General features: G+C 32.3%; 1 protein-coding gene across 4 annotated transcripts; it reads right to left on the bottom strand.

The window, feature by feature from the left end:
• Positions 1 to 4,459: 4,459 nt before the first annotated feature.
• On the bottom strand, positions 4,460 to 9,761 carry LOC129285900 (E3 ubiquitin-protein ligase RSL1). Of its 4 annotated transcripts, none has more exons than XM_054921867.1 (5): positions 9,657 to 9,754; positions 9,479 to 9,575; positions 8,579 to 9,167; positions 7,189 to 7,943; positions 4,460 to 5,457 (listed from the first exon to the last, which is right to left on the bottom strand). In XM_054921867.1, the coding sequence occupies exons 3-5, from the start codon at positions 8,987 to 8,989 to the stop codon at positions 5,076 to 5,078; spliced, it is 1,548 nt and encodes a 515-aa protein (XP_054777842.1). In that variant the 5' UTR covers positions 8,990 to 9,167; positions 9,479 to 9,575; positions 9,657 to 9,754; the 3' UTR covers positions 4,460 to 5,075. The 4 variants fall into 4 exon arrangements, with proteins under 4 accessions (XP_054777842.1, XP_054777844.1, XP_054777843.1 ...); XM_054921869.1 differs by having other exon boundaries at positions 9,479 to 9,534; positions 9,657 to 9,741; XM_054921868.1 differs by having other exon boundaries at positions 9,479 to 9,571; positions 9,657 to 9,728.
• Between the last annotated feature and the right edge of the window lie 2,478 nt (positions 9,762 to 12,239).

The following is a 12,239-nucleotide window of genomic DNA, read 5'->3' on the forward strand; positions in this document are numbered from 1 at the left end:
ATTCAATTTACTAAAGAACACATCTCCCTCCTTAATATGGTCCATTTGCAAAAGCTCATCAACTCCACTACAATACTTACTATTAGTAAATGTAGAAGAACATAAAAATAAGGAACTAGCTCCTTCATGAAAAGTTTCAAACACTTCTCGTATGGATAAAAATTCATTGAAAATAGAGACAATTAACAAAAAGTTAAAGAGATTGGAATTTCTCAATGAATTAAAATATCATATCAAATAATTGTCATTTTTGACCTCTAAAATGCTATATATGTTGAAGTCTCAATGTCAAAAGAAACAATCAATTTAACCTCATGATTTGCATTCAACTGCAATTTCTTGTACACAATTTTCATGACATTAAGATATGAAATTGTATCTCCTACAAGCACTTCAAGGTATGAACTATCCATAAAATGGTTGTTCAAATCTCATTTTCTCTCATAAAAAATGATGAGGTTAAGCATCCCTATATCTATAAGATTAAATAGTGTTTATAAGTTATCATTGATATGGTTTATTAGTGATAGACAATAGTATATCACTAATATATTATTGTAAATCAAAAACACAAAAATAACATAATTACTTGCTCAAAATAGATCAAACTAGGTTTATAAAACATTCTAGACATCTTAGCTTATCACAAAAAATCAAATACTTAAAATAATAAAATAAAAAATCATGAACAATAAGAGCATAATATGTGTTTTTTGGTAGTAATTCAAATAAATTTCATGATAAATATATATTATGAATAAATGACTTATTGATTTAGTGAAAATTTTACCCAGATAAATGAAGATGATGAAAATTTGATGATAAATAATACTCTTCAACTTCCAAAAAACAAAATACAGGACAACTTGAATTTGAATATTAAACTATGCAATGTGAAATGAGGAATTTGATGATGGGGTTTGGTCTTCAATGTTAAATCTTAGCTTCGTATATACTTGGAAAAAACAGAGAAGAAAAGCAATGGCATATGAGACTTTCCTCCTCTGGGATGAAAGAATGATTGTGAATGGATGATTCAATCAGTTAAAAATTAATTATAGTAGATATATTGTGTTTTAATAATATATCTATTCTAAGGATAAAAAAAATCACATCTAATTATTTTATGAATGACTCATATTTTAAAATATTCAAAAATTTTATCCATAATTTATAAGAACTGTATTTTTTGATATCATTGAGTTAATTTACTCAAAATTTAATTAAAACTGAATAGTACTGAACAAATAACAAATAAACATTTATGCATGTCATGCAGCAATCAGCATCTTTTCTTGCCCCTGAAGTAAAGATAAGATCAGCATGTTTCTCTCAAAACATGCCGCATTCTTATCCTTACCCCTTAAGTTTGCGTCATTTAACTTATTTCTCAAATGACGATATTTTAATCCTATCTCATTTTTTATTTTTTTTAAATTAAACTTAATAAGTTAGCATTTGATAATGTTTTCTTGAAATTTATCTTTAGTAATGAAATTAATTGTATTAAAATTTAAAAAATAAAAAAATACTTTATAAAATGAAAGAACTAAACTAAAATCTTATACAAAGATAAAAAATCAAAAGTATATTTTGATCTATATATTGTTTGCACAATGTTTCAAGAGTGGTGGGAACTATTAATTTGAATGGCTAATCATGTTTATACTGTAACTAATTGAATTGTGTTAAGGAATGCCAAATGCCCAACCCACTTTAATTCCACAAATTTAAAATAAAAAAAAAGTAAGAATATAGTCGTTTTGGGAATGGATTGAAGGTCACCTCAGATACTGATGCCAACCCCACTATGTTAATAGGGTTTTTGTTTGGTCAAGAGTTCCATGATTGCTATATATATATTTATATATATGGGGTTCAATGGCCCACATCAATTAAGATATTAATTAATAGTATTATCTTAATAAATATTGCTTGGTGATATAGAAAGAAAAACAAGGTGGGTAGTGAAGCAAGAGACGCGTGTTGTGTGATTGATAAAAAAAAAAAAAAAGGAAGGCATGAGTTATGGGAAGTACTTGTGTTTCAAAATGGGAGTGGAATGATTCAAATGTTTCCTAATAATAATATTGCTTTGCTTTATTATCCTTTGGGAATTCAATTTAGCTTTTGATTCAAATTGGGTTGAGTCCTCCACCACCTCCACCACCAATATCTGGCCTTTCTTTTGCAAAAGAGGATAAAGACACTCTTTTCTCATGTATTACTAACCATCCAATTCAATTCTCCTACTCATCATCACATGCTTCCTTTTGCTATTTCTCTATTTTTTTTATTTACCCCTTAAACTTATGCATCTAGTTTACTCTTACCTTTTCTAATCTTATACACTTTGTTACAAAATGCTCCCTCTGTTGTCTATGACAATTTTGGAGTTGATTTTATGTTTCAAAATATAAGACAATTTGATAAAAAAAATATAGTTTCATTAAATATACTTTTTCAATATTACCCTTCTCTTTTTATTACATATTATTTCTCTCTTTAAATGATGGGTATTTTTAAAAATTTATGTTTTTATTTTAGAAATTAAAATAAATTGTAAAATGTATTTAATGAACTTTATCAATATGCATGATTTTATCTAAATTAAAATTGTCTTGCAAAATAGGATAGAAGAAGTAGAGCACAATAGAGCATGTAATAAGCAAAGACTGACACACGAGAGATGAGACAAGGTGAAGAAGGAAAGAAGAGACATGAGCTTTGATTGAGGTAGTGACTGATTAAAAATAGACAATACACTCACTCTAATCTTACCCTTACTAAAAGAATTATAAGTTTAACATACCACCCACCAAATTGGTGGCCTCCACTACTATCCCTATTATTATTATTATTATTAGTAGTAGTAGTAGTAAAGTCCTTTTCCTTTGGAAACCCACCAAACCAAATCAGTATATCAGCATCATCAATTCATTATTGCATATAGTGCAAATGTATATTACACTCTTCGAGTCATGAAAAGTGTAATTCATTGCCCAGGACTTGTATCTAATTTTTCATGGGTGGATATAGTTGTGCACCACGTTTTTGTGCGCCCATCCCATTTTGATACATGCTTTTATATCCTTCCACTTCAAACCGACCAAAACCACTTCACTGGCTCACATGTCCTCCATAAACCAACAACTCTCACGCAACAATGTGTCAGTGTGAGAGGCTGCTTAACTCACATTTTTAACAAGACATACAAGATGCTAGATATCAAATCGATCATCAAGCAAGTAAGCAACTAGTTCAAGGATTAACAATCAAAACTGCAATTCAATAGTTATTAGACCAGTTATAAATAAAGCATTTAATTAAATCAATCAAATCATTGGTTCAACCGAGCAAATTGATTCAATTTTCAATACTGTGCTTTTCAATTTATCAAACTTCTCATAAGTTTTAGTGTCATTTATTTTTCAAACTCTAATATAAAGAATTCATATTTAATTTTCTATTGTATGTATCTTTTGTCTCCCCCCTCATTTCCCTAACTTTTTGCTCTTTGAAGTTGATAAGCCTGTAATTACAGAGATTTAATTTAATCTTTTGACAATTTTTCAGGTTCAAGATTTTTGAACCCAACTTTAACTCAACCTTGGTTGTTGATGGGCTCAGATTTATTTTACGTTTCTACAATTTCAATTTTAATACTTTTATCTATTATTTCAACTGAATACGTTATGAATAAATTTAGATATTTATTACTTTGTTGAAAAAATCAATCCAAGTTGAAGTGCCAAGCGTTTATTATTTTAGACGATTTTACCTTTTTAAATAATCTTGTGGGTTGGAGTGAGTCTGACGGGCCAGAGTTCATTTTCATTTTGGGCCTTTTCCAAATGACTTAATTGCATCATTGGACTTGGGCCCACTTTTTCATAGGAGCTTGAAATAGCTATGACCATAACTTGCAAGATCAGAGAATGCCAATGGCGCATATAAACCCTTAAGTAAATAGTAGGTTGCGGGTATGATCCCACCAATAACTTCAAACAGTTAGTCCCTACCCCTTTAATTAAAATATATATATATACACACACACACCCACCACAAAACAGTTCAAGATGCAGATGGATGGCTCCAAAACAATGACAATTGTCTGACATCAATGGATTCTCGAAATTGTATGTGAACATTGAATAATTTTCAAGTCTGATTTTCTATATTTGCCAAAGATTAAAGATGTTGAAAATGAAATGACTAGATTTATAATAAATAAACTAAGAACATAAACTACACAGGTTTCATGTCAAGAGTCATTATTCTGCGTCGTCCCAAAATCATGTTTTCCAAAAGAAGTTACTCAAATACCATACATTTTTCAAAATCATGCAGCATTGATTAAACTAAAAATCGAATGTATTTATTTAAAAAAATGGAAAAAGAGACAGCTTATATCAGAGCAGCTTTTAAGAACCCAACAACTAATAATGACACGCTCAAATAAAATGCCATGCATCTATTTCAAATAAGCAACAGAAACAAATCACTGGATTTCACATTCAGTTATCCTATTCTTTCTTTCTTTCGCTCGCCATAAAGAGAATTATCATGGAAAGGTCTTCACCATGTAACATCCAAGGACAGACATTTTGGGGAGACATACAGAAGTAACATGAAAGAAATGTGAATCACTATTTCTTCTATAGAGCGAGAAACTCTATCTACCTCGGGGTTGCTGAGCAAATTATTTTTTCTCCACAGCAAGGTCTTTCTCAATTTGATCCTCCACATCAATTATGTTTCCCAATCTAGTCTTGGCTCCCAAAACCGGCAGTGCAAATGACCCAAACAATTGATGGCGGTGTTGAACCATACAAAACAATGTGCTTATATGTCACTGGCTAAAGAAATCCAAGTGCAGACTCTATTAAGCCTAAAAGCATGTATTTAAGGTATTTCTAAGTGAAAATAATTCCACATGGGCAGTAAACAATCACACTCACCATTACGAACCCAACCCCCTCGTCGGATTAAGAGACGCTGTCAAGAGAGGTGGGGTGACTATTTGACAATTTTCCCATTCAGTCGATTGAGAAGTCTAAGATGCTAGTGTAGTTTTATTGAATATAGTCTTCATAATAGTTATCACTTATCACAGAGACAAATCGCTCGAGCCACGGAAGCTGATGTAGATCCTTCATGGCATCAACATAGGAGTCTGTCCAATGGGGAGGGGATTGGTAAGGATGATGGTCACTCAGACTGAAACCACCAGCAAGGAATCGTTGTATAAGTGCAAGCTGTGAACGTTCTTGGTCCGAGTATGCATCCATGACCATGGGGAGAGAATTGAAAGTCTCCCATGCCCATTGTTCTGATTCTTGAAGAGAGTGAGTCACTGAGTCTTCAGAGTTGTCTTCATCCCAAAACACACACTGACAAGTCTGTTGGCCATCCCTGTATTCTGCTCCACAAGAATAGCAGAACTCATGACCACACCTGAAATGAAAGACAGCAGGGCATGCATAGATTAAAAATAAAAAAAATAAAAAAAAAGTTGCAAAACAGGTGAAAAAAGGTACAATCGAAGTTCAAAATTCTTGGCCATCTTAATTTCCCAACAGCATACATTATGGTGCAAAGTAAAAGGAGCATTTTTCATTTGGCTGCCCCATTTTTCATAATCAAGTTCCTCCTTAGAATTCCTATTCTCGGACAAATAGGACCTATCTCTTATCAACTATATCATAGTAGATCATCTTCTACCTGTGCCTTTGCATTGAAAGATTTTCATGCCTCCCTGATCATTTTTGACAAAAATAATTCCCAATGTTTTTTTCTCCGTGAAAGAAATCACTAGGAGAGAAATGGAATACAATACAGAACGACCCAGGAATTTTTAATCCATGTTAAATTCATAAAAAGGCAACATCCATCAACTTTCAACATTTATCTCAGAATGTAATACAAGTCCGATCCAATTTTCAGTTTGCAATAGTGTTCCATATACTTTAAGATAACTAAAAAAATTTCCAGGGTACATATATTTTAAAAGCACCAGACTTCTCAAACACATTGTCCCTATATCTAAGAGATAGTTTATGCATACAATGTTTCAGTAAAACGTTAAAACACCTTCATCACCGATAGGTGCCTCCCCAGAGATTATGATTCAGTTTAACAACCTGCTAAAGACCTCCCCTATGCCCTGGTGTGTAATTAAGACAACTTTGCAACAAACTCAGGAGATACTGCAACTGACAGGAGCAAGCAGCAGAGGATTCAAGGAACAGATTGGTCATTAAAAGACTGCAGGGGAACAGGCTGAACTGAAATCCCACCATTATATGGCCACTGCTTCCAAAAGGGCAAGGCATGATTATATCCAAGTACGAGTGCGAAGTCCTCTTTCTCCAAGATAAGATTAGCGGTTTCCTTTTGTCCTCTTTTTCTTTTTTTTTTGGGGGGGGGGGGCAACAAGAATTTACCCTAATCTAAGTGAATTGATCCCTTTCATCATTATTAATGCCCCCAAAGAAACAAACTTCATAAGAGTTTCTTTACATTTCATGTAGAAAAATTTACAACCACATTGGCTTTAGAATTTAGAACAATTTACCCAGATCTTAATATCAATCAATAACATGGAATCTTGCTCAATTGCCAAACGAGCAGACCAAACCCAAATTAGAACTGCAGGGTGGTTTAAGGAGTAAATTAATGGGCTCATTTTTTGAATGGAGATAAAACCAGATGACACCCTCTGGCAAACAATCTCTCACACAGACAGGCTTAAGAACTGAAAATTAAGATTGCCTCCTTTAAATTATAAACATTACAAGTCAGGATCATTATATAGTTAGCGCAAGAACTCGTTATATTCAAATCTCAATGGTTCAAAATGAAACATAAGTTTCAATTAACATCTTCAAGAAGTACTCTTGCATAAAATATATTTCAAAAAGACAAGGACTTTACACACAATCTACCCAGAACGGGCAAAGTGACACCACAAACAAAAAGAGAAATCCAAAACTTGCATAAATTAAGCAGATCTCTCACTTCTATGAGTAAACTTGCATAAATTACCCACTTACGCTTTAAAAATAAACTTTTTATTGCCTAAACCCACAACAGATTTCAGATGCATGCTTGATGTGTGCAATTAATAAGTTACTAAACGAAATGTCTAATTCCTTTTTAAAACCAAATAGCAGTTGAATATCTTACCAGCAGGTCATATGATAACAGCCTTGAGTAAGCTCAATCATCCGACGACACTGCTGACAACGCTTCCATCGTTTATTTTGAGCTAGGCGATGCAAGGTAATGTCAGAAGCATCTCGCTCCTCCTCTGGTAAATTCTGGTAATCGTCACAGCTCATAGAAGAATGCCAAGGAACCTCACAGTCCACACATATAAACCTCTGACAAACAGGACATTCAACACAAGAATTGTCTGATTGGCTAGACGAACTAGCCCTGGCTGATAAACATTCACGAGGATCAAGGAGAACAGAACAATTTGGAAACGGGCAGTAAATTCTATCTGAAACATTTGCTTCTGCAAGGGCTTTCTCCAAAGATTCAAAAGAGGTAAATGGAAGAAAAGACCTGCATTCTGCAGTAGAGATGTAATATTTGCATCTTGGTTGAGGACATCTTATGGGGACTTGACAAGACTGTACCTTTCCATCAACATAAGCCCTCAAACAATGTGAACAAAACTTGTGTGAACATTTCATGGTGATCATTATTGGCAATGGCTTGTCCTCACAACAAATAGAACAGCTTTCGAGCACTTTCCCACCATCTATAGGAAGAGAGACAAGGCCAATAGCGACTTTAGCTAATTGCAGCGGTTTCTCAAGATCAATGCTAGGAACAAGATTAAGAACAAATGATTCAAAATTATTGGCATGATCCAGAACCCTTTCTCTCAGTGCTATCAAAAGTGGCATCTCAAGATTCTTCTCAAACGTTATCTGTCCAAGATTGTTTTTCCCATAATAAGAATGGTTAAAAAAAAAACAGAAGATTTGGAAAAAGAAACATAAATACAAACATCAGATGAATTATTAAAGACTAGCGGCAAACATCAAAGTAACTCTAGTCTCTGTATTCTTAAACCCAATTTATGAAAAGCAGTTACAATGCAGGTTTAAACAGTTCTTCTTTGTCAGCTAGTATTCCCATTGTGTCCTCGGAGGCTGATATACGCAAGATAAGTAAGCAAAGTCAACCCCTATTATAGAAACCAAGGACTTTGTTTATACCAAACGATATAAGGGATGCAGATACAGAAACCTAAAATCTTTCTACATGGTGCATGCTGATCAAGCAAAAACTGGGACAAAAACAAAAGGGGACAAGATACAAAAAGAGTGTGGACACTCAGAAGTCAGGCATGGCAACATTATATGCAACATATAACCAAACACGCCTGAACATATGGAGGTAAACCAAAACGAGAAAGTGCTTCAAAAGGCACACCTACCTAAAGACTACAAAAAATGTTAGTGCAACTGAATCTTGACACCCTATATTCACCTGGATGTTCATCAATTTATGCAGAAGTTGTAAAATGAGGAAATGTTGTTCTATATTTGGATTTTCTAACCTGATCGTACAATAACTCAGAATCTGTAAAAGCGTAAACCCGGTGGACGTTATTCCGCATAGCTTCCAGCAAGCCATCGATGAGAGCCAAGTATTCAGCTAATAGGTTTTCTGCATAAAAGTCGAGCTTTTTCTGCACACGGATAGCTGGAAGACCGGATGGTCTTTCCATGAAGACTCCAATTCCAGAATATCCAGAACTGGAATTTTCAACCCCAGCTATAGACAATCCCTTAAAGAACATTTTCACTGAAGATTCGTCAAAGTCCTCCTTCAACTCTTCCACCGCTGGCTGCTCAGATTCTTTCAAAAATTCTTCTTCTTCTTCACAACAACTGCAAAATTCATCTTCTTCTTCTTCCCTTCCGATGTTAACAGATACTCCACCTCCTAAACCCGCGTGATCCTCCATTATTCCCCCAAAAAATTACCAGAGTCTTCGAAGTAAGAGTCTTTAAACAGTAATTATAACAAAATCTAAGCAAAATACACCGACGTATGGATCTAAGGAAACTGATAAACTCGCCAATATCAGAAAATGTCCAGTCAACCCTCGGAGACCCGCCAACGACTTTGTTCAAACACGGAGCCTGCAGTACAAATTCAATGAAAATTAAAGGAGTTTCGCGTAAGAAAGGACCCTTTAGCTGTCATTACTGAATCCAAAAAACAAAAAAAAAATCCTAAATTAACAATCAAATTTGACACAATGCGATTCGAATCCCACCCTCCTACCCAAAAACGAATTTTTTACGCAAAAGGGGCAAGAGACGAGACCCTGAAACCCAAAACGCACAAATTTTTGGGGAAGGAAACTAATAAAAATCAGCCACATAAACGTCGTTAACTTCATATAAGACGATATATAACTAAGTGAAGGTTTGAAATCATTGTAACTTACCCAGTATCTGGTTGGAAATTGGAAGCGAATCTTAATATTCTCCGAAGCTATCGACACTGCAAAAGAATAAAACCCTAATCCATAGACAACAATCTGCCTATTCCCTTCCTTTCTTAGAAAATTGAGATTAAGATACTGCCAAAAGAAAATAATGAAAAAGATGAAGATGAGGAATCACCACTGACAGACGACGTTAATGGCGTGACAATATGTAAGCATAGCGCATTACAAGCATTGTCCCCGCCTGATGTCCCTCGGTTACAGTTCCAAACATTCTGTCGTCAAAGAGCAAAATATAATTCCTTACAGTACTTTATTGGCAAAAAAAATTCCTTACATTAGTTTAATTATTAGATATTAGATAATTAGATTTAATAATATAAGTGTTTCTATATCAATTATTAGCTGTTGGAAAAAAGATCGATAATTAGATTATTTAATAATTTAGTGAGCAAAATTAGTAGTAAAGGAATTATTTGCATGAATATAAAAATTTAAAGGATTATTTGTTAAGATTAAAGGGATTATCTATACAAGATAAGTTTATGAAAGTTATGCATATTTTAATTTTATCTGAAAAATATGCTTAATTGTCGAACAAAATATTTAAAAAAAACTATAAGTAGTTTTTTCTTTTTTGGCCAGAAAAAGACCCAATTTATTAATCACCAAAAATAAGACACACATTAATACCAAAGCCAACAAAAAAAACACTCCAAAAAAACCATAAGTAGTTAAATGCGTGATTTTGCATATATATTAAAAAGGAGGAAAACAAGATCTCTTCTTCTTTGAATTTATTTTTTCTTTTTATAACAAGGGAAAATAAAATACTGCATAATAGTATTGAAGTCTTCTTGTAAGAATAAGACTAACTTAAGAGGAAGAATGAGTAAAGGGTGAAAACAAGCTAACACAAGAAAGCGTCTATTTGGCAAGAAAATCAACAACTTTATTAACATATCTCGATATTTGCTTAACAATTGTATTTAGTTTTTCTTTTTTTATAAGTCCAAAAGCCTTTTTATTTAATTTTTGTACTTAGGTATATTTTAATGCTTTGAATTCATGACTTTATATTGTATATTTGGTACCTTTATAATAAAAAGAGGGGAACAATAAATTTAAAATGTAAGACTTATATATTTAACTTTATATGCTTGGTATACTTTTCTCCAATCAAATCACAACATGTAAACTTAATGATTTCAATATTAACAATTTATTATATAATAAATAATCTAAAAAAAATATATGTATTGATTTAATTGAAAACAAATATATTAAATATATAAGACTAAATATATAAATTATCTCCAATTAAAAATATTTATAATTATTGATATTAGACCTAATGGAAGGAGTCAATATCTAACAGCAAAGTGAACCAAAATTTGAGCCTTGGTTGAAAGAATTGTCTATATTTAATGTGTCTAAAAAATGAGTCATTTCAATAGAATGACACCGCAATTGGGGAAAAAAAGTGATTATATTGTTGGGCATTGCCTTAATTTAGTTCAACATTTATCAGTATAAATCATCGTTTTTTATTAAAATGTCAATAAAAATTGTTAAAATAAGTATAAATTAGTTATATGAAATCCAAAAAAACGAATAGGTTGAATTAGCAACCCATTAAGTCATTCAGATGCTTATAAATTAAAATAAAAAATCTATCGACATGTAAAATTGCTATATATAAACTCAGGGGAAAACGTAAAATAAGGCATATAAGGTAAAACTACTCACATGGGAGAGTCCAAGAGCAGTTGAGTTCAAAAATAATGTATTATAGCTTTACTTTTTGACCCTACTCACATTTTCCTAGTTGAAATAAAATAAAATATAATATGTACTATTACATTATTAATTTATTCCTTACCTAGGCGAAGACAAGGGTTTAATTTCTTAAAAATTCACCGGAAACTGGTGAAGTTTGAATTAGCTCATGTTATCGAAATTTCAAAAACTAATTTATGCATAATGAAGTGTTGTTTTTTTAGTAATAATAATAACTTGTGGTCAAAAGAATGGTAATGATAATCACTTTGTGTGGCTTGCTTCGCATGGGAGGTTACTTCGCATGGTAATGATGAAGTATGATTTTTTAAAAAATGCACAAAAAATTACCAAACTTTGAATCATCATACAATATATAAACGCTTGTTGACAAAAAAAAAAAAACACTAAATTTAACAACCCTATCACATATTTAGAATTTTCACTCTCTCTTCTCCGACTAGGTAAAATGTTACCTAGAATGAGTAGAAATATGGCAACCATAATAATATGAAGCATATAAAAATAGAAGTGCTAGTCTTTAAATCTGTCACATGATGTTTGGTTGAACTAATAGAGTCAAGAAACTGTAAGTGTGATGATTTTTTTATTAGAAAAAAAAGGAATACGAGGCAAAAGAGGTTGACCTAACTTTTGACATTTTATATAACAACAACTAACAATAAATTTTATCCATTAGATGAAATTGAAATTGTATAATGCCATATAATTTATCATTTTTTTTTTTGGTTTGGTATCGTGACTTTTTCTTCGTCTGACTTCAATTAAATTTTTAATTTTTTTAATTTTTTTCTACAAAGCAAAACTTTTGCTTATTTTTGAGTGGAAAATCATTGTTTATTTATTTTTGGAAGAATTCTTCCCCAACTCAAGCCCTTCAAATCCAATATAAAAAATTTGGATCAATCATTCACAACCTCCTTTTGATAATGGGACAACATGCACTAGCCCAATGTTTATT

The sequence above is a fragment of the Prosopis cineraria genome, unplaced genomic scaffold (genome assembly GCF_029017545.1).
Source record: "Prosopis cineraria cultivar Desert tree isolate PC_DT_omini unplaced genomic scaffold, ASM2901754v1 PC11, whole genome shotgun sequence".
NCBI lineage: Eukaryota > Viridiplantae > Streptophyta > Magnoliopsida > Fabales > Fabaceae > Prosopis > Prosopis cineraria.